At 38.7% G+C, this 25,437-nt stretch overlaps 1 protein-coding gene across 4 annotated transcripts in view; it reads right to left on the bottom strand.

Moving 5' to 3' along the window:
* chchd6b (coiled-coil-helix-coiled-coil-helix domain containing 6b) overlaps positions 1-25,437 on the bottom strand; it is a 49,871-nt gene that overhangs the window by 6,138 nt on the left and 18,296 nt on the right. For 3 of the 4 annotated variants that reach the window (XM_083528401.1, XM_083528402.1, XM_083528403.1), the window contains 3 exons: positions 24,885-24,968; positions 7,290-7,360; positions 2,846-2,981 (listed from right to left, as the gene is read on the bottom strand). In XM_083528401.1, the coding sequence (XP_083384527.1) occupies positions 2,846-2,981; positions 7,290-7,360; positions 24,885-24,968 (291 nt within the window). The remainder of the gene's footprint in view (positions 1-2,845; positions 2,982-7,289; positions 7,361-24,884; positions 24,969-25,437) is intronic. The other variant, XM_083528404.1, reaches the window with a different exon arrangement.

Here is a 25,437-nt window from a genome sequence, read left to right as displayed (position 1 = left end):
ACGCAATTTTCTCAATGGCCAATCAGGTGGCAGAAGGGTATTTGAATTAAATCATGCAAGAGGTGGTATCAAAAATTCGAGACAAGTTTTGTAACACGGCAACAGATAGCAGCACACGGCTGCAAACACAGTCACAAGGAGCACCAACCTTCATAAATCAGTGTGCCAAAAGTCCTGTGTAAATCGTGAGCTGTGCAGCTGGTGCTATTCTGATCACGTGCATTACCGCATCTGCGAATTCATCATGGACAGCAAGTTAGAACAAAGCAAATGTGAAATTTTGCATGAAAATGGGCAAATCTTCCACAGAGACGTTTGGCATGTTTTGGAAAGTTTACAGCGATGCTGCAATGAGGTGTTTTGAATGGCACTCGCGCTTCAAGTGGGGAAGAACCTCACTGAAAGTCAACGAGAGATCAGGAAGACCTTTAACGAGCTCAACCCCCGTATAGATAGATACAGGTCAAGAGCTTCAAATCTAACAACAGAATAGGGGGAAATGTGACCCCAGTGACTGACCTCAGTAACACTGTTTGTGCCAAATGAGATGATTAGATTTTTGTTCCCTAGAGCTTATACAGGCTGGTGTGAAAAAAATACATTTAGGATATGCCTTGCTAATGAGGGCGGTTAGTGCAGAATGGACAGAATGGTTCGACCTGACAGGAAATCTACACCAATTTAAATCAAACTACTTTTTGCAAGTGTGCTAAGCAGAAAAGCATCCCAGGATTTGAGGTTCTATTTCTTCCAGCCAAAAACATGAATCCGAGACTACAATGTGCACAGAATCAGTGAAACGTTCCCACTGCTCAGGTACGAAGCAGAGAAACAGAAGGGTCATGGTTGTGCTGTAGCATTTCACCCTTTTGGCCCACGTTGCAAGAATAGTCTTTTAGATTTTGTACCACAATTTTCTTTTCATTTCTTTCAGCATAGGTTTGCATCCCCAACAGGGTTACATTCCATTAAATAAAAAATTAGGTGTCCTGCATCTGCATGCTAATCTGCAAGCAAATGTCTAAGGATGCCTGGATTACTTAAAAATCATGTCCGTTACTGGAGTTTCAGCGTTCTTCTGGGATTTGATGGGGGTTTCGACTGGTGTATGCAACTTGGCAGGAACTGACTTCAGTAATCGATTCCTTCCAAGGATGTATTTAATGCTGTATATAACAGTAATGGAGTGAGGTACATCAATTTGCAGCAATACCTTGGTGTTCTGGTCTCCCTTTAGTATTACATTCTGCTGTTTTATTCTCGTTTTAGCACTACACTCCAGTGTTGTGGCCTTTTCTTTTGACTACAAATCTAGTTTCCAGACTCTCAGCACTACAAACAGGGGTATTGGTCTCTCTATTATACAACATTTAAAAATCTTTGGTAGCTCTTTAGTATTACACTCTGGCATTTTGGTCCATCTTTAGCACTGTACTCTGGAAATTTGGTCTCTCTTCAGCATTACATTCTTATATTCTGGTTCTTCTTCTACGGTTTAATTTGTCTTCTGCATTACATTCCGATATTCTGGACCATTGTTGGCGCTATGCTACTTTTGGTCTTTCTGTACCACTGAATGATGGTTTTCTGTTTTTCTTAGATTCAATACTACACTAATGTTCTTGTCACTCTAACAGAATATGCAGCACATTCCTCTTTTTAACACTACATTCTGATGTTCTAGTCTGTCTTCAGCCCTTTACTCTAGTGTGTATTGAGCATTATCAATGGTGTTGGTTTCTCTTAAACCTCACAGTATGATATTCCAGTTTCTTTTTTAGAACTGAGCTCATTTGCAGTTTGGGAGCTGCTAAGTCTCTAAAGAGCAGGCTCTGGTAATTTGGGCCTTTATGTAAGATGGTCTGAGGACTTTATACAGCAGTGACTGTTTTCACGTCTGTTGAACGCTGGGACTGGACTGGACTGTGGTGATGTCTAGCTGACAGATGAGTGGTCAACTGATTTGTTCCAGATTAGCTGATGTTGTGGTTTCTGTCTAGGACTAGGATTTGATGTTCTGGTTTCTTTATACCATTGGGCTTTTTTTGCAGTATGGAAGGCTGCTGGCAGCCTACGCTGTCTAGTTGGCATCATGCCACACCACACGCCAGCATTAGAGCTCAAGGGCTCGACCGCTCACCCGCACACTCTTTGAGATGTGTGTAATAAGCGCGCAGACACGCACGCACACAGACACACATACATGCGTGCACACAGACGCACACACACACTCTGCCTTTAATGAAAGCTGTTGTTCCCTTTCGTTCTGCAAAATGCATGAGTGAGTCTGTATTAAAAGAAGCTTTGTGTTGTACACACAGATAAAAGGCTTTATGCATTGAACACACAGACACACGATAATACAAGCCACTGCATTTTAATATCCTGAGTGAAAATTAGCAAAACATGTTTCATGATGCTCAAATATCCTCTCACACAAAAATTATTTTTGCTTTAGCAGGATCACGCCACAGAGATAGAGGCACATTTCTTTCCTTTTGGAAAGAAACCAGTACAAACGTGTATTGGAATATTCCTCCTAACACGCATACATGTTCTGATTACTGCACCTACCTCCTTAACTGCAGAAACCAAACAAGAAATTTAGGGCTGTAATTTTATTATTTATTTTAATAAAAGCTTTTTTTTTTTATGTGTATAAATGAATAAATAAACAAACAAATAAATAAAACCTCCTAATGGGTTAGCTTTATAAAGTCCCCACAATAGAACTGTCAGATACAACTAAACTTTAGGGGACACACACACACACACACACACACACACACACACACACACACACACACACACACACACACACACACACACACACACACACACTCACCTTCTTGGCAGAGTTAATGCAGTTCATATATTCCTTTGCCAGGCTGGAGCAGTGCAGTGACTGATGTCTGTTCTCCTTAAAGCAGTTCAGCACCTGAGATTGCATCTCTGAACAAATGGGAATTGTATTCTTCGGTCTGAGAGAAAAAGCAAAAAAAAAAAAAAAAAAGAAAACCAATCAGGAAAATCTGCATATATGTTTTAGACTATGCCTACAAAGATAAATAACATTCTGTTCGACCCACCCAACAGAGAGTAGCGATGCAGTACTTGAGCCCCCAACATGGGCATAAACATAGTCATAGACTTAAGGCTTGTATCTATACTTGGACATGCTCATCCATGATTCAAATCTTGACTTGATTTAGACTTTATTTATTTTACAAAAACTTCAAACTACAGCCTGTTGCAACTCTCTAGCGCAGCCATAGTTGCTCTGCCTGTGTGGAAGGCTGGGGTTCTGAAAAACACAGAAACACATTAAGCATGCCCATATTAAATTCCTTTATTATGACAATGTACTTTTGTTTAAAGTTAGCAGTTTTGTGCCACTTTGACGCCCGTAGGGACATTCAGACACAATGGCTTTTAATAAGAGAAGAGCTTTCGACAATCTCAGAAATAAGTGATGATCATCCATTGTTTTTCACTTCCAGTTTTTTGCTTCCTGCACTTGAAAACAATAGAGACCGAGCGTATAGTGGAGATACAAGCTGGACTGCTTGTTCCAGAACACAGTGCAGTTCTTCTATATTCAACAGCATCCAAAATGTATCAAACAGTTTCTTGAGTGAAACGGATGTCACTGTGACCCACCTGATCCCACCTCTTGACTGGACTTATTTAAAATGGTTTAACTAAAATACTACCAGGTTTAGTGTGTCTATTCATCCTGCATATCAAAACTAAATGCACCCCAATACATCAAGAATTCGGAACACTGCTGCATTAAAAATTGAATTAACATTAAATATACACAGTCTTCCTCCTAGTGCCGACCCAAACACGCAGCATACACTGCCTTTAAGGCAGCACGTGTGCCTTTCCAGCATTTTCTGTGTCATACACAGCTTTTAGAATATTTCACAGAAACTGCATCCAGGTTTTAGAGCAGCTCAAAAGTCATATCACATCCAGTTCTTATAGCAGCTCAGGTGCATCATGTAGAACAGAATGGGGTCTCAATGATCCTAAGGAAGGTGAGAAATCAGCCCAGAACTACACAGGAGGGGCTGGTCAATGACCTTAAAAAGAGCTGGGACCACCGTTTCCAAGGTTACTGTTGGTGATACACTAAGACGTCATGGTTTGAAATCATGCATGGCACGGAAGGTTCCCCTGCTTAAACCAGCACATGTCCAGGCACGTCTTAAGTTTGCCAATGACCATTTGGATGATCCAGAGGAGTCATGTGAGAAAGTCATGTGGTCAGATGAGACCAAAATAGAACTTTTGGGTCATAATTCCAATAAACATGTTTGGAGGAAGAAGAATGATGTGGACCATGCCAAGAACACCATCCCTACTGTGAAGCATGGGGGTGGTAGCATCATTCTTTGGGGGTGTTTTTCTGCACATGGGACAGGGCGACTGCACTGTATTAAGGAGAGGATGACCGGGGCGGCCATGTATTGCGAGATTTTGGGGAACAACCTCCTTCCCTCAGTTAGAGCATTGAAGATGGGTCGAGGCTGGGTCTTCCAACATGACAATGACCCGAAGCACACAGCCAGGATAACCAAGGAGTGGCTCTGTAAGAAGCATATCAAGGTTCTGGCGTGGCCTAGCCAGTCTCCAGACCTAAACCCAATAGAGAATCTTTGGAGGGAGCTCAAACTCCGTGTTTCTCAGCGACAGGCTAGAAACCTGACTGATCTAAAGAAGATCTGTGTGGAGGAGTGGGCCAAAATCCCTCCTGCAGTGTGTGCAAACCTGGTGAAAAACTACAGGAAACGTTTGACCTCTGTAATTACAAACAAAATCTTTTTTTAGATTATGTCTCTCACAGTGGACATGCACCTACGATGACAATTTCAGACCCCTCCATGATTTCTAAGTGGGAGAACTTGCAAAATAGCAGGGTGTTCAAATACTTATTTTCCTCACTGTATCTATCTATCTCATACTCTGCTATACCACTACACATTTTTTCGATATTTTCGCTGTCCAAGTGCTGAAAGTGAGACAGCAGACGCCTGCTCGATTTGATAAATACGCCACTCATTCGCTACTGGCATCGAGCGACTTGATTAGAGTCTGAGCCAATACTACAGTCTTCCCATGACCAGCTGTGCCTTGACACAAGATAAGCAATGCCACACCCTGATGACGGGTGTCCTTCGTTATTCTTTCCCTCGAACCGAGTGGCTGGACGGTGGATGGAGAGATCAGCGTTGAAAGGGACAGAGTCTGACCAAAAAAAAAAAAACTGCAAAGAGAAAAGCAGGAAAGACAAAAGCTTGGACAAAGATGGAGAGACAGAGAGTAAAAATGATGGCCAGTGTGGAGGCTGAGTGGGGGAAAAACAAGAAAAGGGCGAAAAGCACTTTCATATCTGTGTGTGCATGTGCGAAATGGACAGCCCTGTCTGCTGTAATGAAGGTGCTGGTGCAAAGAGGGAGCAGAGTATGTGCAGCCTAATTGGCTTCAGTTATCCATCTCACTACTGACCAGGAAACTATTGTGCTACACACAAACACACACAGTTACAAATATAGAGAATTTTCAAGGAATGTCATAGCAACCATCACATTTAGAAAGTGTTCACTAGTTCTCAGTTTATCATCTTAGCTCGTTCTCAGTTTGACTGATTGCTACTTCAAATGCCATTTCAATCAAATGCCCTTTAATGTCGAGTGTGTGTGTGTGTGTGTGTGTGTGTGTGTGTGTGAGAGAGAGAGAGAGAAGAAGAAAGCAACACGATGGGGAAGGAGAGGAGAAAGATCCTCAGAGGAAATGCACTCAGAACTTCACTGAACATCTGGCTACACCAGACATTTATGTCAGTGTTAATTAAAATTCTCATCAAAGGGCATCGTCTTCATTTCTCGGCTCAGATGTACCTCGTGAATCATGAGTGTACGGCTTCTTAGTGCACTTATTATAGATTATAAGCATAAGGGTTCTTACTGGACTTGTTCTAGATTACACTTGTAAAGGTTCTTACCAGGGTCGTAATGACACAGCATACCATATAGTTTTGTTCATTCGTTTTGACACAACAATAGAACAATAGTATCGATCCGTACTTCCAATAGACGGCATAACAAAGTCGGCTATTCATCATAAAATAAAGCTTCGACCATATGAGGTGTTATAAAGGTTTTAAACTTACTCAAACACACACTCACACCTGTGAAAAAGATATAGAACACACACACTTGCATTGCATGAATTTTAGCTAAGAGCAGAAAAAAAAAAGCACCCCATGCTTCAAAAAAATACCCCCCTCCCCATGAGATTTACACCAACACGGCGGCCAGGGATGCATTTTTCCCCCCAATCGGCAAACTGGTCTAGTTCTGATACAACAAATCAGAAATGCATGCTTGAACAGAGCGTAGAAAAACCAAGGTATATCGTTAGCCAATAGTCTATCCAAAATATACAGTGTGCGGTAATTAACACGCCTAGCTTCTCAACGGCATTTTCTCAATCAGCTGTTGCTTTATTTAGTAAAGTTTGTTGACACACTTATTATAAGCATCAAGATTCTTATTTATTCCATTTTAGATTATAAGTGTAAAATCTTTTACTTAATATTGTCAGGATTTTAAGTATAAAAAAAGATAAGTTAAGGTAATTTTGGATTATACATTTAAATGTTATAAATGCTGGTATTTATGGATTATAAATATGAAGATAAAAAATTACGGTAATTTTGGATTATAAATATATAGATCATTAATTCTGGTAATTCAGGATTATTAATATTAAGATTATAAATGCTGGTAAATTCTGGATTATAAAATATATAGATCATAAATTCTGGCAATTCTGGATTATATACTTATAAAGTATAAAAACTGTTATTCATAGTATAACGTTTTTAAAGTATTTAAAGTATAACATTTGTGAGACCCATTATTCTATGTCAGTGTAATGTTTGCTTATTCTACACTAGGAGTATAAACATTGTGAATGCAGCTAAATGTTAAACTACAATTCAAATGAAATTTAATGAACACACTTAAAAAAAATGTTTGCCAATAAACCGACTTTAGATTAGTGGTTCCTATGCATATGTTTGGAATATTTTGGCAGCTACAACTGCTCTCTGCAAACTTGTTTAGTCTAATCAGATATTTAACAAGGCATGTCCAAGTTAACGTGTGTTTAACATAGGAACAAGGCTATGCCTGGAGCAGGTTCGGAAATAAGTGTAAAAGTTGTTGTTCCATTTACTCTTGGGAGCTTATAAGTGTAAGGGGTGTTAGCGCACTTACTTGATGTTGCTGCTAGCTTTAGCAGCTGCCTCGTTGTACATCTGGGCTGACTGCTGGTAGTAGTCTTTATTCTATCAGAGAGGAAAAGAAAACAATTGTACTTTTTTTTTATTTGCTGATCATACCTAGATGCTAGATCATCCATCTCCAATGCATAAAAGTTATGGTTGTTAATGTAACTTTTTGAAATGAGTTTAAGCACCAATGCCTCTCTGGTCTTGATGGCAGAGGAGGCCACGGTTAAATAAAGCCATTAAAGTGCATTTACACCTCCATCAGCTCATCAGTTTGGTGGAACAGACTTTGTGAGGCGCAGTTAAATTTTATTCAGTGAGACAAGCAGTGGCATTCAAACTGCAATTATTGAGAGAAAGGGTGAGACAAAGAGCGAGAGAGAACGAGACTGTGAGACAGTGTGAGAGAGTGTGTGTGTGTGTGTGTGTGTGTGTGTGTGTGTGTGTGTGTGTGTGTGTGTGAGAGAGGGGGATGAAGTGAGAGTGATGCAAAAAGAGAGAGAACAGGATTAACAGAGCAAGGTGGAGATGTGGAGAGCATGATTACAGCATCCCACCGGTTATTCAGAATCAATAGATTTACTGACTCCAAATGATCGTTATGTATCTTTAATTAAAGTGAATATATTAAGATGAGCGAGAACAAAAAATCTTAATGTATCACAGTTAATGGCACCCTTGCACTACATAAAAACCTTCTTCCGTCAACATAACAGCACTGAGTCTTCTCTTATAGTGTTTGCGGATGGGAGAAAACACAACAAGGAATCAGTGACTTGAATTCGGGATCTTGCTAAATCCCCCGGAACTCCAATTCTTCTCTGGTGTACTCTCGCCCCACATTTTTACAATGAGGTTCAGGCCAGGAAGCTGGAATGTCTTACATAACAGCTGCATTCTGTAGTCACTGAACCATTACTGTGGATTCTGAGGTTTTAGATCACCCTCTTGCCTGAAAAATCTACCCATGACCCAGCTGTAGCTTCTTTGCAGATACAGCTGAAACTTCGTTTTAAAATTCTCAGGTACTTCTATGATTACAGGAATCCTACATCATTACAGATCTTCCACCATACTTAACAATAGGGAGTAGGGTTCCTGTATAACCATTCTCCTTCTTACACCAAACCCACCTTTGGTGTCTGATTCCCCCCCCAAAAAAAAAAAAAAAAAATATATATATATAAATAAACCTCTCTGTCTTTGTACCATTTTGCTAAAACCTATCATTTTACTTTTGTGGTTGAATGAAAGAAAAAGCTTTCTTCTGGCATGCCTTCCAAACAGATTGTTGGCATGGAGGTGGCATCTAACTGGAGCATAATTGGAGGCTTGGTGACCCCAAAATGCTACCATCTTCTCTAAACCTCCAACTGTGTTCACTGCTGAAATGTCTGGATAGTGTTTTTTCCTATTTTCGGTGTGAGATTAAGCCAATTAACCACAAAGACATTTTTCATCAGAGATTTTTTTTCATCCAAGGTTACCAAGAGGGCCAATAAATCTGGAGAAGAATAAAAAAAAATAACACTACTACTACTACTAATAATAATAATAATAATAATAAAAAAAAGACAATGCTATATTATTTATAAAAATCTATTAATTTATACTCTATGCTCAAAATCGAGTTTGAAGTATCTCCCAAAAGTGAGTACATCCCTCACATCCCAGCAACCATTGTAGTAGATCTTCTTAAGGGAGTGATAAGAGCTGTATGTCGTGATGTAATCACAAGTAAGCAAGTACTCCCTTTTGAGATACTCTAATAGATATTATAAGCAGACATTTTGACATAAGAAGCTATAGTTATCGTCATTTAAAACAGACTTACATTTTTCATTTACAAAAGCTTTGCCATGACTTAGTCCCAAGCGGCATATAAAACAATTAGACTCAGTGTGCCAAAAATCATTTAGCGCAGTGGCATTAAAATCTCAATCTCGCTGGTAATCCCAAACGCGGGTTCAAGCGGCTGGGGCCGTTTCATTTGGCGGGATAATTACAGCCATTATTCCCAGTCGGAATAGGAGAGCGACGGACAGCATGGAATAAATTGCGTGAGAAAAGTGCTAGACTCCGAATCCATCATGCAAAATCTCGCCATTAAATTCCGACCACTCTCAACAAGAGAATGTTCATTTTAACATGTCATACTCACTGAGCTCCTGTAATCCTCCACTTTGACCTTTCAGTCTTGCAGAGAGGAAATATTGGGGGGGAATCTGCAGTATCTCTTTCTCTCTCTCTCTCTCTCTCTCTCTTCCCCATTTCAATCCTTCTTTCTCTTTACCCTGGTTTTCTCTACTGTGGCTTCAGTCTTTGAAATTAAAGTCGAAGCCTGCACCTTTGAAGCTGCTTATGTTTATGTATCCATTTTTCTGCATTCTCGAGACCTATTGTTGCGCACTGCTTGTGCATCTCTTTAATTAAACGTTGCATCGGTGGATATGAAGTGGTAAGGTCGGGTTCGAGGTACCTTCCCCCAAGCCTTCCACAATGTTTGTTTCGGATAAAATAGAATAAAATAATAATAAAAAAAAAAACATACAATGCTATTCATAAAAGTGGAATTAGGAATGAGAGCAAAGCGCTATCTTTGCCAGAGGCTTAGGGAATAAATGAATGGGCGATGGAGAGGAGCGCTGCGGATTTGGAGCTTAAGCTGAGGGTATGGATGGAGGTGGAGGGTTAGAGGGGTAGTCCTTCACTTCTCTTGCCCAGGTAAAGTCTCTCTTGCTGGGGTTTGGATATCATTGCGACAGCCTGTCGCCCAAAGCCTCCTTTCTCTTAAGATAAGCCGTTGAGGCTGTTTTGATTACCGCCGCTTACAAACGTGCAAGTACTTAAGAGTGCGCTTTCAAAATTGGTGACAAGTACATGAATGCATGGGCACACACACACTTATTTCATAAAACACCATGATGGCACAGGAAAGACCAGTAAGATTAAGAAAGTGTGTATGTATGCATGTATGTTATATATATATATATATATGTGTGTGTGTGTGTGTGTGTGTGTGTGTGTTCTATCCGCAGCTCACTCAGGATTACTCTCTATGGCAGAACTTAACAAAGAGAGTGCCAGATTAGTGTGTATGCTGAATCTTAAAAAGCCTGTGTTTGAGCTGTCGATCAAAACACTTTTTGCAAAAGCGCACACATACACAACTGTGCGGCGCACACGCGTCGACTGAGAGGAGATTAAAGGGCTCGCCTCAATAGAGCGAGGGATGGAAAGAGAGAGAAAATGAAAGACTTAAAAAAAAAAAAAAAAAAAAAAAAAAAAAAAAAAAAGAAAAAAAAAAAAAAAGAAAAAGTGCCTTTTCATATGTTTCTATTTGGTTGTGTAAGCAGGGGAGTGTATCAGAGTTCGCACCTGTATTATGTGTGCGTATGCATGCGTCTTCGTGTGTAACTATGACTGAGTGAATGTGCAAATGAGGGTTTGATAGTGGATAACAGAGTGTGTGTGTGTGTGTGTGTGTGTGTGTGTGTGTGAGAGAGCGAGCATGTGCTGCTACAGAATGCAGAGTGTGCTGAGGTAAATACTGTGTCCAGAGTCTCTCTGGCTCTAAGTGGACTCAAATTCAGAGAAAAGCTTCTGTCAAAATGTTATGTAGCTTCAAAAAAGCAATGAGTTATATGTGTGTATGGGGAAGAGAAGAGATGAAGCTTTCTGTAGTACTGTAGAGAATTGCACAGCAACTGATCACATCAAACTGTGATATAAAAGCACAAGTATCATAAAAACCAGTTCGGATTATCAGTCCAGTGTGTACCCTCTCCTGCAGAAAAGTAAGCGATTACACAAAAAAAAAGAAAGAAAAAAAGAAAAAAAGAATTCACACATTTCTCTTAACTACTATAATTTGATTTTGTATAGATATAGGATTAATAGCGCATTAGGAAAAAAAATGGATGAGCGTCTTGAATGGAAACTCCTGTCATTCTTTTACTTATTTAAACTCTCTCTCTCTCTCTCTCTCTCTCTCTCTCTCTCTCTCTCTCTCTCTCTCTCTCTCTCTCTCTCTCTCTCTCTCTCTCTCTCTCTCTCTCTCTCTCTCTCTCTCTCTCTCTCTCTCTCTCTCTCTCTCTCTCTCTCTCTCTATACTGCTAACTGTAGCGTTTAAACGGTTTATTCACATGCTACATGCCCAAAATGCTGCAGGTGATAAGGGAACAGTTATGAAGATGCAGAGAAATGAAGCAGAGAGAGAGAGAGAGGGGGGGGGGGGGGGGGGATAAAAAAGAAAGAAAGAAAGAAAAACGAAATAAAGCTGAAACAATTCCGCTACGCAAGTCAAAGCTCATTCACTGTGCAAATAGAGCGGCAGCCCTGGTGACTCGCAGCAGCCAATATCTCTGCTCCATTTCACTCTAGTGCTGCAAAACACACTTCGGGACAAGCTCGCGTTCCTCCGTCTCACAGGAATTAAGTGAAGGCTAACACTGACTACAATAAAATCCTACTCAATCAAAAACAATGAAATATATTACATTCACAGCGTAAAAAAAAAAAGAAAAAAAAAAGAAAGAAATACAGGAGCGGATATGTTGTTATACTATATTGCCTGGCAAGTCTCGTCAAAGAAGCCTGTCTACAAGCATCTTAAATTTTCTCTTTAAAACCAATATAAATAATTAAAAAAAAGGGCTGTATATGCATTAAAACCAGTAGTAATAGTAATGTTAGTTGTAATTGCAAAAATAACAGTAGAAGCAGCAGATTTTGTATAAGTATCAGTAGGAATACTAATAATAGTAGTAAACAAAGTAAAACCATTAGAAGTAATAGTTTAAAAAGCAGGAAAAGTATTGGCGGCACTACTAATACTAATACTAGTATGAAGAGCAGTAGTCAAAGTAATAAAAGTAGGACTAAAATCAGCAGCAGTAGAAAAAACAATTGCACAATGAAAGTAGTAGTAACACTAATTAGAGTAGTATTAGTAGGAATAGCAGGAGGAGTAGAAGTAATAGGAGTAAACGTACAGTGGTACCTTGACCTACGAGTTTAATTCGTTCCGTGGACGAGCTTGTATCTCAATTTGCTCACACATCAAATCAGTTTTCCATATTGAAAATACTTAAAATGGCATTAATCCGTTCCAACCCTCAAAACACCACCCTGTTTTTATGTTTCTTGTAATTAAATTAGGAAAATACATTTCTAAATAACTAATATTGTATAAAAACATTATAGAAAGAGTATGTAAAGATATAATAAGGTTTTATACAGTGTATTTACCTTGGCGATGAGACGACTTGAGCTAACGAAAACGCTGGAGGGGGGGGGGGGGTTGTGGGTGAGAGGCGATACGCGGGAAAACTCGATTTTTTGCTACTCTCTCCATCACTTCTGTACACTACGTATCCCTAAACTTTAAATTTTTTACTTTTTCTTCTTGGCTTATCTTAATTTTTGTCACAGTCTTCGCTTTCTGGCTTTGTTTCGCCATCTAGCAGCGTCGTCTCGGCTCGTACCTAAATTTTTGGCTCACGTAACAAAGCAAAAAAAAATCGACCGAGTGACCGCTCGTACCTCGGAAAACTGGTACATTAATGCATTTGTAGGTCAAGGTACCACTGTAGTACTAGGAGGAATAAAAGTAGTAGCAGTAGTAAATGTTGGAATAAGAATATAAAAAGTAGTAGTAGTAAGAATGTTAGTATAAAAGCAGAAGCAACACGAGTAGAAGTAAAAAGAAGTAATAATAGAAATAACGGGAGTAGTGACAGTAGCAGTAATACAGATAAAATATAAAAGAAGGAAGAGTAAAAGAAACACTAGGAGTAATAGAAGCAGTCCAAAGTAAGGGTAGGAGAAAACAAGGAAAAGTAGTAGTAGCAGTAGTAAAAACGAGATCAGAAGCAGTAAAAGTAATAGTAGAAAGAAGAGGGAAAACCGAGATAGGAGTAAATTTATGAGTAGCTTTACTAGTAGTAATAAAAGTAAAATCAATATTAACAAAAATAGCAGGTGTAGTATCAGTAGCAGTAATAAAACTAGTAGCAATAGAGGCAGAAGTCGAAGTAGGAGAAGTAAAAGTAGAACTAGAAGTAGTGATAGAAGTAGTTGCAGTTGTAATAGTAGGAGTAAAAGTATGAAGAGAAGTGGTAGTAATAAGAGAAAGAGTATATGCAGCAATTGAAGAAGCAACAATAAGCGTAATAGTAGTAAAAGGAATGATCATTGAAATAACAGAAGAAAAATCAGTAGCAGTAGTTGCAATAGTAAACGAATGAGTAATAACAGCAGTAATAAGTAGCAAGAAGTAATGGATAAAATGCCAGTAGGATTAAAAACAGTAGTTAAGATTATAAGTAGCATTATTAGTAGTAATAAAAGTAATACACCGTAACGACAGTTGTAATAGTAATAGTAAGCTGAGGACTAGTAGTGATAATAAAATAGAAGTTGTAGGAGAAGTAGGCATAAGAATAGTATTTATAATATAAATAGTAGTATAAATTCACTGCTAGTTTTGTGAAAGTCATTTTCTCTTGCTTTGCTCTTCTATCTCTCTATCTCAATACACCGGCATCAGAACGCAGTGAACAAACCGTCTCACACTGCATCTGTGTGAACAATACTCATACAGCTGTGCTCTCAGAAAGGGAACAGTCAGAACTCAGCTTTATATAATCTTTAACAGAGAATCACCTCATAAGTTGGCAGATAAGATAAGACATTTTTTTTGCAAGGATAGCCATAAGCTGAACTCCTCTCTGTTTTTCCAATGAAAAATTTTTCTTTGACATATTTGCAATGTATTATTGAGATTTGAGGAAATGGGGTCAAGTCTGTAGATTTTGTTGTGCTGAGATTAATATCAGCGAATCAGTCTGAAATGCATTTATCTGTATTTCTATATTTAAAAAAAAAAAAAAATAGGACCCTTCATGGAGGGTCAGTGGTTTGTTTTCAGATCCTCCAGCGTTTCCATCATCCATCTCCATACTTTCTTCACACATTTGTTGACAGTTATGTTCAACGGCATATCGAATGCCGAAGAGCATAAAGAAAAGAAAGCCGAGACTGCCAAGAATCACAGCAGCACAGGGCGCTTTATTACCAGAATTAGCAGTAAGCTTATGGTTTGCTATTTGTGGGTCTGCTGGTGTACAATGCTCATAAAGCTGTGTTATTTTGAAAGCTTTTTTCAAACACTATTTAGTTATAGTGATATGGGTCGTAATATTTTAAAAATCTTTAAAATTATTTATTAATTGCAGTGGGATGTACTTTGCATTAAAAATGGTAGGCCATGTTTACAGTAGAATTCATTTGTGCTGATTGCTGTCCTGATTATTATAAATACTAGCAATAAAGCATGTGAGGGAAAAAAAAACAAAAAGTAAAATCAGAATATTTCGGCACTTAAATGAAGCTACTGTGTTATTCACTAACTGGATTTTGTGCTCACCGGCCACAACAGAACGATGTACAGAATTTGTCTATTTGTCATCATACTTTTACTTTAAGTGTGTTGATCTGAAAACAGCCAAAATAAGCTTTCATCACTGGGGTATATTGCACCACGTTGCAGCAGTCTGTAGCATCTCATCGCATCTTTGTCACAGTTGTTTCAAGGGCAATGTGTAAACGCAAAGATGTTTCGCAAATCTAAACGAATGTCAAGCGATTGCGTTTTATATGCATCATAAACTGGACAATCAGTAAACGAACGCCTGGTTATGTCTGCGTTATACGCGCATGCGAGGAGCATGAGGCAGCGTTACCGGGGCAACAGCGAGGAGCTCGAGTCCAGTCCGGGTATTCATCTTTTTCAGCCATTTGATCACGCCTGTTGTGGTTTTTTTTTTTATAACAAGTTTTAAATGATCTCAGTGTTGGGAAAAAAAAAAAAGATGGCAAGAAGAATTTGTGACCGCAGTCAAGTTGCAGTAAACTCGCCTTTGATATTTGCCTGACATTCTGCAGCGGAGGAGCTTGTTGGAAATATCGGGCACACATTATTTATTAGTTCTTATTTCACCAACATTAAAAAACATTATCTGGGAATAGCTGCAAAAACAATATCTGTGGCCATTCCACCGAACAACATGCTCTTTTAAAAATCAAAGCTAATAGGATCAAATGTTTAACAGAAAGAGTATTTCTTCACACCTTGGAACTTCAGGATCGCTGGTTCAGTCTTGAGCTTAGGATACTATCTGTGTGGAGCTTCTGTGTTGCAGGTTTCCTCAGGATTCTCTGGTTTCCTCCATTTTTGGGGAAAAGGGAGGAAACTAGAGAATCCTGAAGAAATCTATGCCAACACAGAAGCTCCACACAGATAGTAACCTAAGCCCCTAGGTGTAAATGATGGACTCTTCCATTGTTTGTTGCTTTGTCTCAGGGCCGTACCCACACGTGGCTAGAATAGCACCAGCTCCCGAGGTACACAATGTCTTTTCGCTCCCTGACTTATGAAAGTCGGTGCTCCCTGTGACTGTGTCTGCAGCCTTTTGCTGTCATCTATTGCCATGTTACAAAACTAGTCTCGAAGTTTTTCAATACCACCTTGCCCCTGCTCCACGCTCATGTTCCTCAGATAGGCTTCTGACAGCGAGTGTGAACTTCTTGTGACTCAACTGATTGTGATACTGAAATTATCCATATAAAAAGGACCACAAACTCATTTAATCGAAAGAAATTTCGCTAATATTGACCTCAACTGGTTTATTCTCCTATAGTATATGATAACGTTTTTCCCACAGAACCTTTGCTGTGATTATTAATGGATTTTAAAGCTGCATGCAAACGTAGCTAGAGTCTGCCGTTTGTTTGCCAGCGTACCGGAGCGTGTGCGCTCACACACTACAAGTGTTTTAGAGAGGCGACTGTGTAAGTCGAAGTAACACCTACATCACTTTTTATTTTACATTCTCTAACTTGATTTCTTTTTTTTTTCCTGCTTTTCAACCGCTCCCTCCTGCTGCAGTTCTTTCTCTCGCTACAGGTTCAGAGTGGCATGAAAGACGTGGGTGTTGACAAAGTACATCTTCAGCTCAAGGTCAGGGCTTTTACTTTACACAGAGTCGCTGAAAGAGTGCTTTCGTAACCGCATCGACGCGGTGGCTTTCAGCTGCCGACTTATTAAACGCTATGCAGCCCTAATTTCTTGAAAGCACAACAGGAGTCATCGCTCGCCATCTCCGATTCCGCTCGTGCTTATTTGACGAGCGTGCTCTGTAAAGCAAGACTGATAAGCGCAGCACCTCAAAGTGGACCAAATTGGATTACGTCCACGGTGGATTTTGTTTTATTTTTTTTCAGAACTGAACATGTACAGATGCAGCCAAATAGAAAACAAACTGGTCAGGCCAGTATAAAAAGGTCTTCAAACACATTTCTCCTTTAGGGGGCACTGGTTTTGAGAATCTGTCCAGACAATTAGGGAAGCAATTAAATAAATGTTCTTTGACACACAAGCATGGAGGGCAAAATATAAGTAATACATAGCACATGTATGTAATATATTGCTCTGTTAGAAGAGGAGAAATATTCCTACACCTTTAGAAGACTCTAGAAATGTATACTTTGGTAGATTTACCTGCTCATATGTGCTCTTAATGTATACACTCAGATAAACCAGATATTTGTATTTTCCATTTTATCCCTGTTTGGGTGTCCACTTTAGACCCAGATTCCGGTTCTTGTCTGACAGGGAGAAGAACCTGTGTATTTAGAGTGCATACAGAGATGTTTTTCTCCTCACCGCAGTTGTAAATTGTGGTTATGAGTTACAGCAGCCAGCTTATGGTTGAAATCAAAAAGATGTTTCCAGCCACAGAGGAGGAAGTGCTTTGTATTTCGCACTAGCAATTCAGCCTTTCCTATTATACTCAATCCAGCTCGCCTGGAACAAACTACCATGCACATGGTCAAAGTAACTGACATCATATTTTCTCTATGCTGATGTTTAAGATGGATATGGATAACTGCATATATGAGCAGGTCTTCATTTTAACATGGTCGATGAGTCTACATTCCTCTACCCACAAAAGAATAAATGTGAAAAAAATAATTGATCAGCTATCATGCATTAAAAACCAGTGTGAACTCTTTGAACTTTGCAACCTTTTGCCACATTTCAGGCTTCAAACATAAAGATATGAAACTGTAATTTTTTGTGAAGAATCAACAAGTGGCACACAATCATGAATTGGAACGAAATTTATTGGATATTTCAAACTTTTTTAACAAATAAAAAACTAAAAAAATTGGGCGTGCAAAATTATTCAGCCCCTTTACTTTCAGTGCAGCAAACTCTCTCCAGAAGTTCAGTGAGGATCTCTGAATGATCCAATGTTGACCTAAATGACTAATGATGATAAATAGAATCCACCTGTGTGTAATCAAGTCTCCGTATAAATGCACCTGCACTGTGATCGTTTTAGAGGTCCGTTTAAAGCGCAGAGAGCATCATGAAGAACAAGGAACACACCAGGCAGGTCCGAGATACTGTTGTGGAGAAGTTTAAAGCCGGATTTGGATACAAAAAGATTTCCCAAGCTTTAAACATCCCAAGGAGCACTGTGCAAGCGATAATATTGAAATGAAAGGAGTATCAGACCACTGCAAATCTACCAAGACCTGGCTGTCCCTCTAAACTTTCAGCTCATACAAGGAGAAGACTGATCAGAGATGCAGCCAAGAGGCCCATGATCACTCTGGATGAACTGCAGAGATCTACAGCTGAGGTGGGAGACTCTGTCCATAGGACAACAATTAGTCGTATACTGCACAAATCTGGCCTTTATGGAAGAGTGGCAAGAAGAAAGCCATTACTTAAAGATATCCATAAAAAGAGTCGTTTAAAGTTTGCCACAAGCCACCTGGGAGACACACCAAACATGTGGAAGAAGGTGCTCTGGTCAGATGAAACCAAAATCGAACTTTTTGGCAACAATGCAAAACGTTATGTTTGGCGTAAAAGCAACACAGCTCATCACCCTGAACACACCATCCCCACTGTCAAACATGTTGGTGGCAGCATCATGGTTTGGGCCTGCTTTTCTTCAGCAGGGACAGGGAAGATGGTTAAAATTGATGGGAAGATGGATGGAGCCAAATACAGGACCATTCTGGAAGAAAACCTGATGGAGTCTGCAAAAGACCTGAGACTGGGACGGAGATTTGTCCTCCAACAAGACAATGATCCAAAACATAAAGCAAAATCTACAATGGAATGGTTCACAAATAAACATATCCAGGTGTTAGAATGGCCAAGTCAAAGTCCAGACCTGAATCCAATCGAGAATCTGTGGAAAGAATTGAAAACTGCTGTTCACAAATGCTCTCCATCCAACCTCACTGAGCTCAAGCTGTTTTGCAAGGAGAAATGGGCAAAAATTTCAGTCTCTCGATGTGCAAAACTGATAGACATACCCCAAGCGACTTACAGCTTTAATCGCAGCAAAAGGTGGCGCTACAAAGTATTAAATTAAGGGGGCTGAATAATTTTGCACGGCCAATTTTTCAGTTTTTTATTTGTTAAAAAAGTTTGAAATATCCAATAAATTTCGTTCCACTTCATGATTGTGTCCCACTTGTTGTTGATTCGTCACAAAAAATTACAGTTTTATATCTTTATGTTTGAAGCCTGAAATGTGGCAAAAGGTCGCAAAGTTCAAGGGGGCCGAATACTTTCGCAAGGCACTGTGTGTGTGTGTGTGTGTGTATATATATATATATATATATATATATATATATATATATATATATATATATATATATATATATATATACACACAGTGAGGAAAATAAGTATTTGAACACCCTGCTATTTTGCAAGTTCTCCCACTTAGAAATCATGGAGGGGTCTGAAATTGTCATCGTAGGTGCATGTCCACTGTGAGAGACATAATCTAAAAAAAAAAATCCAGAAATCACAATATATGATTTTTAATCTATTTATTTGTATGATACAGCTGCAAATAAGTATTTGAACACCTGTCTATCAGCTAGAATTCTGACCCTCAAAGACCTGTTAGTCTGCCTTTAAAATGTCCACCTCCACTACATTTATTATCCTAAATTAGATGCACCTGTTTAAGGTCGTTAGCTGCATAAAGACACCTGTCCACTCCATACAATCAGTAAGAATCCAACTACTAACATGGCCAAGACCAAAGAGCTGTCCAAAGACACTAGAGACAAAATTGTACACCTCCACAAGGCTGGAAAGGGCTACGGGGAAATTGCAAAGCAGCTTGGTGAAAAAAGGTCCACTGTTGGAGCAATTATTAGAAAATGGAAGAAGCTAAACATGACTGTCAGTCTCCCTCGGACTGGGGCTCAATGCAAGATCTCACCTCGTGGGGTCTCAATGATCCTAAGGAAGGTGAGAAATCAGCCCAGAACTACATGGGAGGAGCTGGTCAATGACATGAAAAGAGCTGGGACCACCGTTTCCAAGGTTACTGTTGGTAATACACGAAGACGTCATGGTTTGAAATCATGCATGGCACGGAAGGTTCCCCTGTTTAAACCAGCACAGGTTCAGGCACGTCTTAAGTTTGCCAATGACCATTTGGATGATCCAGAGGAGTCATGGGAGAAAGTCATGTGGTCAGATGAGACCAAAATAAAACTTTTGGATCATAATTCCACTAAACGTGTTTGGAAGAAGAAGAATGATGAGTACCATCCCAAGAACACCATCCCTACTGTGAAGCATGGGGGTGGTAGCATCATGCTTTGGGGGTGTTTTTCTGCACATGGGACAGGGCGACTGCACTGTATTAAGGAGAGGATGACCGGGGCCATGTATTGCGAGATTTTAGGGAACAACCTCCTTCCCTCAGTTAGAGCATTGAAGATGGGTCGAGGCTGGGTCTTCCAACATGACAATGACCCGAAGCACAAAGCCAGGATTACCAAGGAGTGGCTCTGTAAGAAGCATATCAAGGTTCTGGCGTGGCCTAGCCAGTCTCCAGACCTTAACCCAATAGAGAATCTTTGGAGGGAGCTCAAACTCCGTGTTTCTCAGCGACAGGCCAGAAACCTGACTGATCTAAAGAAGATCTGTGTGGAGGAGTGGGCCAAAATCCCTCCTGCAGTGTGTGCAAACCTGGTGAAAAACTACAGGAAACGTTTGACCTCTGTAATTGCAAACAAATGCTACTGTACCAAATATTAACATTGACTTTCTCAGGTGTTCAAATACTTATTTGCAGCTGTATCATACAAATAAATAGTTAAAAAAAAATCATACATTGTGATTTCTGGATTTTTTTTTTTTTAGATTATGTCTCTCACAGTGGACATGCACCTACGATGACAATTTCAGACCCCTCCATGATTTCTAAGTGGGAGAACTTGCAAAATAGCAGGGTGTTTAAATACTTATTTTCCCTCCCATATATATAGGATGTGGACACTAATGATCTGTTTCCAAAAATTCCTAATAAATAATATTGATTTATCATTATCTATTACCGAATTTTTTTGACCGAGTATTGGTGTAGCGTGACAATAACACTAGCCTACCTATTCCCTTTTCCACATATATAAAAACCAATGGTTTTTTTTGTTTTTAGATAAACCTAATCAATCACATTCAATGTTTTTGCTCGGTGGAAAAGGAGCAGACATGCATGCTAGGTCACGTGGACCTGTTTAGAGAATTACAGCATCTCTTTACAGCTAAAGAGAAAGGAAGACGACTATCGAACCCCATGACCGGGTTTATGAATGATTGCAAGCATTAAAGAGTCACACAGCCACTCAAATTCATGTTCTTTCTTAGCTTTTATATTATATATATATATATATATATATATATATATATATATATATATATATATATATATATATATATATATATATATATATATATATATATTAAATCTTGATTAATTACCTGCTTAACACAGCAGTCGGTGTTCATCTAATTTTCTGTTTAATTAATGCGATGAAGCGGTGAATTACCAAAGTAAGGAACTTCAACAGAGTTCAAATGCTAACCTCAATATACACCCCAATATAAAACAACAAGCAATGCCATGCTTTATTATTATTCATATTGCAGCAAATGGCAATACTTTTCATAGGTGAATACATCCCTGTATTTTCAGTGACATTATGACAATAGTATTGGGGCTCCTGACTTTCCAGCTATATGCGGCTCTTATCCAAACTGTTACCATGAATTTGTAGAATTGAATAGAACGCCTTTGGATGAGGAAGCATGAAGTTTCCTGTTCCAGCATGACCATGCCCCTGTGCACAAAGCCAGCTTTATGAAGATATGGTAGATCTTAAATGTGGCTTGCTATAGAGCTTTGAACTCAACTCCAATGAACGCCTTTGCGATAAACTGGAACAATGATTTTACTAACACCCTTGTAGCTGAATGAGCACAAATCTCCACGAACACACTCCAAAATCTAGTGAAAACTCATCCCAGAAAAGTTTATTAAGAGGTTATTCTGAGAGCAAATAGAGACTAAATGTGGAAAAGGATGTTCAAAAACCACATACGAATCTTATGGTCAGGTGTCCATAAACATTTTTGATCATTGTCATTTTACAGTTAAGTGATGTTAATTGCTTCTTATGTAAAGTGTTATACGAATAGAAAAGCACAAAGAAAGTGTGCACATTTCATTTAGTGCAATAAAAAAGCAACATAATGCATCAAATGTGCCACTGACTTTTTTTTAGTTTGTATGTAGCTTCATAGTTTTTCTTGCTATCTTGTGTGTAACCGGCTATTTTATCAGATAAATAGCCTGTCTCTGGACAAGCTTAAATCTCAAAGTAGCATCAGTAACAGCAAATGAACAATAAAATGATCTATGGCACTCCTACAATCTTCCCAGCACCAAATGTCACAGATAGACAGAACAAACTTATAGAAAAATCATCACTACGTGTTGTACTGCCAAATATAAGATGCTTTTGAATTATGATGTATGGGAAACAATGGCAATATATTTTTGAAAAATACAGTAATATTTTGTGATTAAAATATGTATGTACACTTTTTTTGTATTATGATTTTCAAATTAATTTGTTATTTATTTTGATTTCTTTTTACAAAAAAACAGCAAAATACTTTCGTTTAAAATTTTGTACTGAATCATTCTACGTTTAAATGCTAATAATTTCCTGTTATTTCTCCTCCATTTCCTGTTTGTTTTTGTTTCTTTTTAGATATAATAATAATAATAATAATAATAATAATAATAATAATAATAATCTTTATTTAAATATCGCACCTTTAAAAATCTCAAAGCAGTTTCCAAGCATAGAAGAAATAAAAATTTTGAATTTAAAGAATTTTATTAATAATAATAATAAAAAAATAGTACTAATAATAATAATCCTGATAAAAAAATAATAATAAAAAGAAAAAGAAAATAAGTAAATAAACATCACAGAATTCATCACAAAATAGAAGGAAGGATCACATAAAAGCTATCCTGAAAAAGTGAGTTTTATGAGCAGATTTAAAAAAAGTAAAAGGCTCGGCCTGTCTGATCTCAGTGGAGAGAGAATTGCACAGCGTTGGTGCATGTGAGGAAAAAGCCTGATCACCCATAGAGCATAAACGGGTAGGAGGAACAACTAAAAGACCTGAATCGGAGGAACGGAGATCTCGGCTTAGAATGTAGACAGTTAAAAGCTGTGTCAAATAATGAGGTGCTGTACCACGTAGAGCTTTATAGGTCAGTAGAAGAATTTCAAAATCAATCCGGAATCTGACAGCGAGACAATGCAATGACTCCAAAACTGGAGAAATATGCTCACCAGACCTGGGCTTAGTCAGAATCCTAGCAGCTGATTTTTGGACAACCAGTAATTTGTTTAACGTAGATTTATAAACCCCAACAAGCAAAGTATTACAGTAATCAATGCGTAAAAACTAAGGAATTGATCCAATTTTCAGCACCCGAAAAAGATAGCATGGGGCGCGGTCTTGCAATGTTTCTGAGACGATATTAATGAGATTTAAATTGACACGTTTATTAAATGTGTGTCATTTATTTATTTATTTTAAGAAACACTACTGGCAGTTTATTAGCTCACTGTAAAAAAATGTTTTCAGATATAGTGATAAGTTGCCCTTGGTGTATTCCAACCTCTTCTACATCATGCATTTAGAACAGGGAGGTTCAACCAGGAAGTTTAAAACTTGACTGCAAAATATTGATTATGTCATTCGTTTTATTAGGCGGGGACACGGAGGTTGAAAACACAAGAACATAAACATCCCCGTGGTCACTCTTTCATGACTCTGGGGCTCAAATAGCATCATTTATTTGACCTTTCCCTGAAATAATTCATAAAAAATAAATAACCGTGCTGAGAACTGATTACTGAAAGACTCGTGATTTTTTTGTGGACGTTGACCACAGGCCAGGTCACAGAGAGCAGTAGGGGAAAAAACAAAAAAACAAAAAGGCGGTCAGGTTTATTTTTCCAACAATATAAAGCAGCTGCTCTGTATTACCAAAAAATTAAATAATAATAATAAAACAGAAAGAAAAAGCGATAAGGGATTTCAATGACAGTTTGCCAGTTCAGGAGCCATTTATTAGCTGTTGACGGGTTGTTAGCTTGCCAGCTCAATCACACAAGGCTGCACTTGGTCGTTTCACACGTCTTTAGGACCATGTCTACAATGTGATGAAAGATTAAAGTGTAAAGCGAGCCATGACACATTTAATCTGATCACTCAAACCACTTTAGAAGATCTGAGATCCATTTGAGCCACAAAGTACAAATTGAGAGGGCGTTTGTCTACATATGGCAACCGAATCCCTTCTCAATGTGTACATTTGAATCGGATTTCTCCATAGAGCTCATACACCCTGGATATACCTGTATATGGCATACAAGACTACAAAAAGTGCAATGAATACACAAGAATAGCATTGTATGGAAGTAGTAACTTGTATACCTTCACTGATACTAAAGTTGGTAAAGAAACGATATAAAAAAATTGAAAAAGGGGAAAAGAAAAATAGTAACACTGGAGGATGGTGTTCGAATGTAATGAGCTAATTTGCATATTAATGCAAAATCTAATCAGCTTTCACATTTCTGTCTGTTTAACCATTCTGAGTGCAAGTGTAAAATCGCAGGGTTAAGATCAGGAGAGAATCAAGATCCTGGATTGTTTTAGTGCTCCACCACACCTATTCATTTCTATTAGCTTCAGCTGCGTCTCGGCGTAATGTATGCACGCTGTTAGACCGGCCCTTCCCAGCGAAGTCTTGACAATAATGCAGTGTGCAATTTCTAACCGTATCATTAGTGCGTTCCTTTCTTTGTTACCTTTTGTTTCCTTGTTTCTACTTATTGGAAAGCATTAGTAGTCTGGGGTACTGGTTTGTGACGCTCCTCCTGTTTATCATTTTAGCCTTCAAAGATGTAGACTGTGTTCAAAACACAAACGCTCACTGAATGCATATTTCGCCTCACATTTGTGACAATACTCGTACAAATACTCGTAATGAAAAGGCTCCTTTTGGGGTGGAAAAAAAAACACAAAACAAACAAATCCACCCCTTCTTGTAGAATGGTTACACCCCTGATCTGTCTGCTTTGTTTTTTTTACCTTGTTCTCCAAGAGCTGTAGTTGCTCTTTGTAGAATGCAGCCAGATGCTTTAGTTCAGCGTCTTTCCTCGCTAGCTGTTTGGCCTTGGAGAGACAGTGAGAGAAAGAGAGCGAGAAAGAGAAAACGAGAGAGAGCCAATGAGACGTAGATAAAGACACTTACAAGGTGTGTAATCTCGCTTCTGCTGACATTTCCCATTTAAACAGAGTTGTAGTCCATGGAGCTTCTCAGAATTCCAATGTGATCTCGTGCCCCGGCTCTAATTACTACCTCAAATTCCTGCATGCACCTTTCACTTCGCATGGCTTGCTGCAATGTTCTGCAATGTCACTCAGTCTGGACTTTTTGGAAATTAATACAACTTCCCCAACAAAATTTGGACAGATCAACTAGCAAAACAAATGTAGTGTGAAACAGGCTTGAGGGCTATTTTGAGGAAAGCGTGGGGGGTTGAATAGGATTTTTCTAGTGTAATAGGTGGGATGTTAGTGAGCATGTCTTGGTCACAGTTGATCTGAGGGCTCATGGAGTTTGGGCACGATTTATAAAAAA

Source organism: Silurus aristotelis, assembly GCF_946808225.1.
Source record: "Silurus aristotelis genome assembly, chromosome: 2".
NCBI classification, from domain to species: domain Eukaryota; kingdom Metazoa; phylum Chordata; class Actinopteri; order Siluriformes; family Siluridae; genus Silurus; species Silurus aristotelis.
Note: the sequence above shows the minus strand (reverse complement) of the source record. Positions and strands in the feature narration are given on the sequence as shown.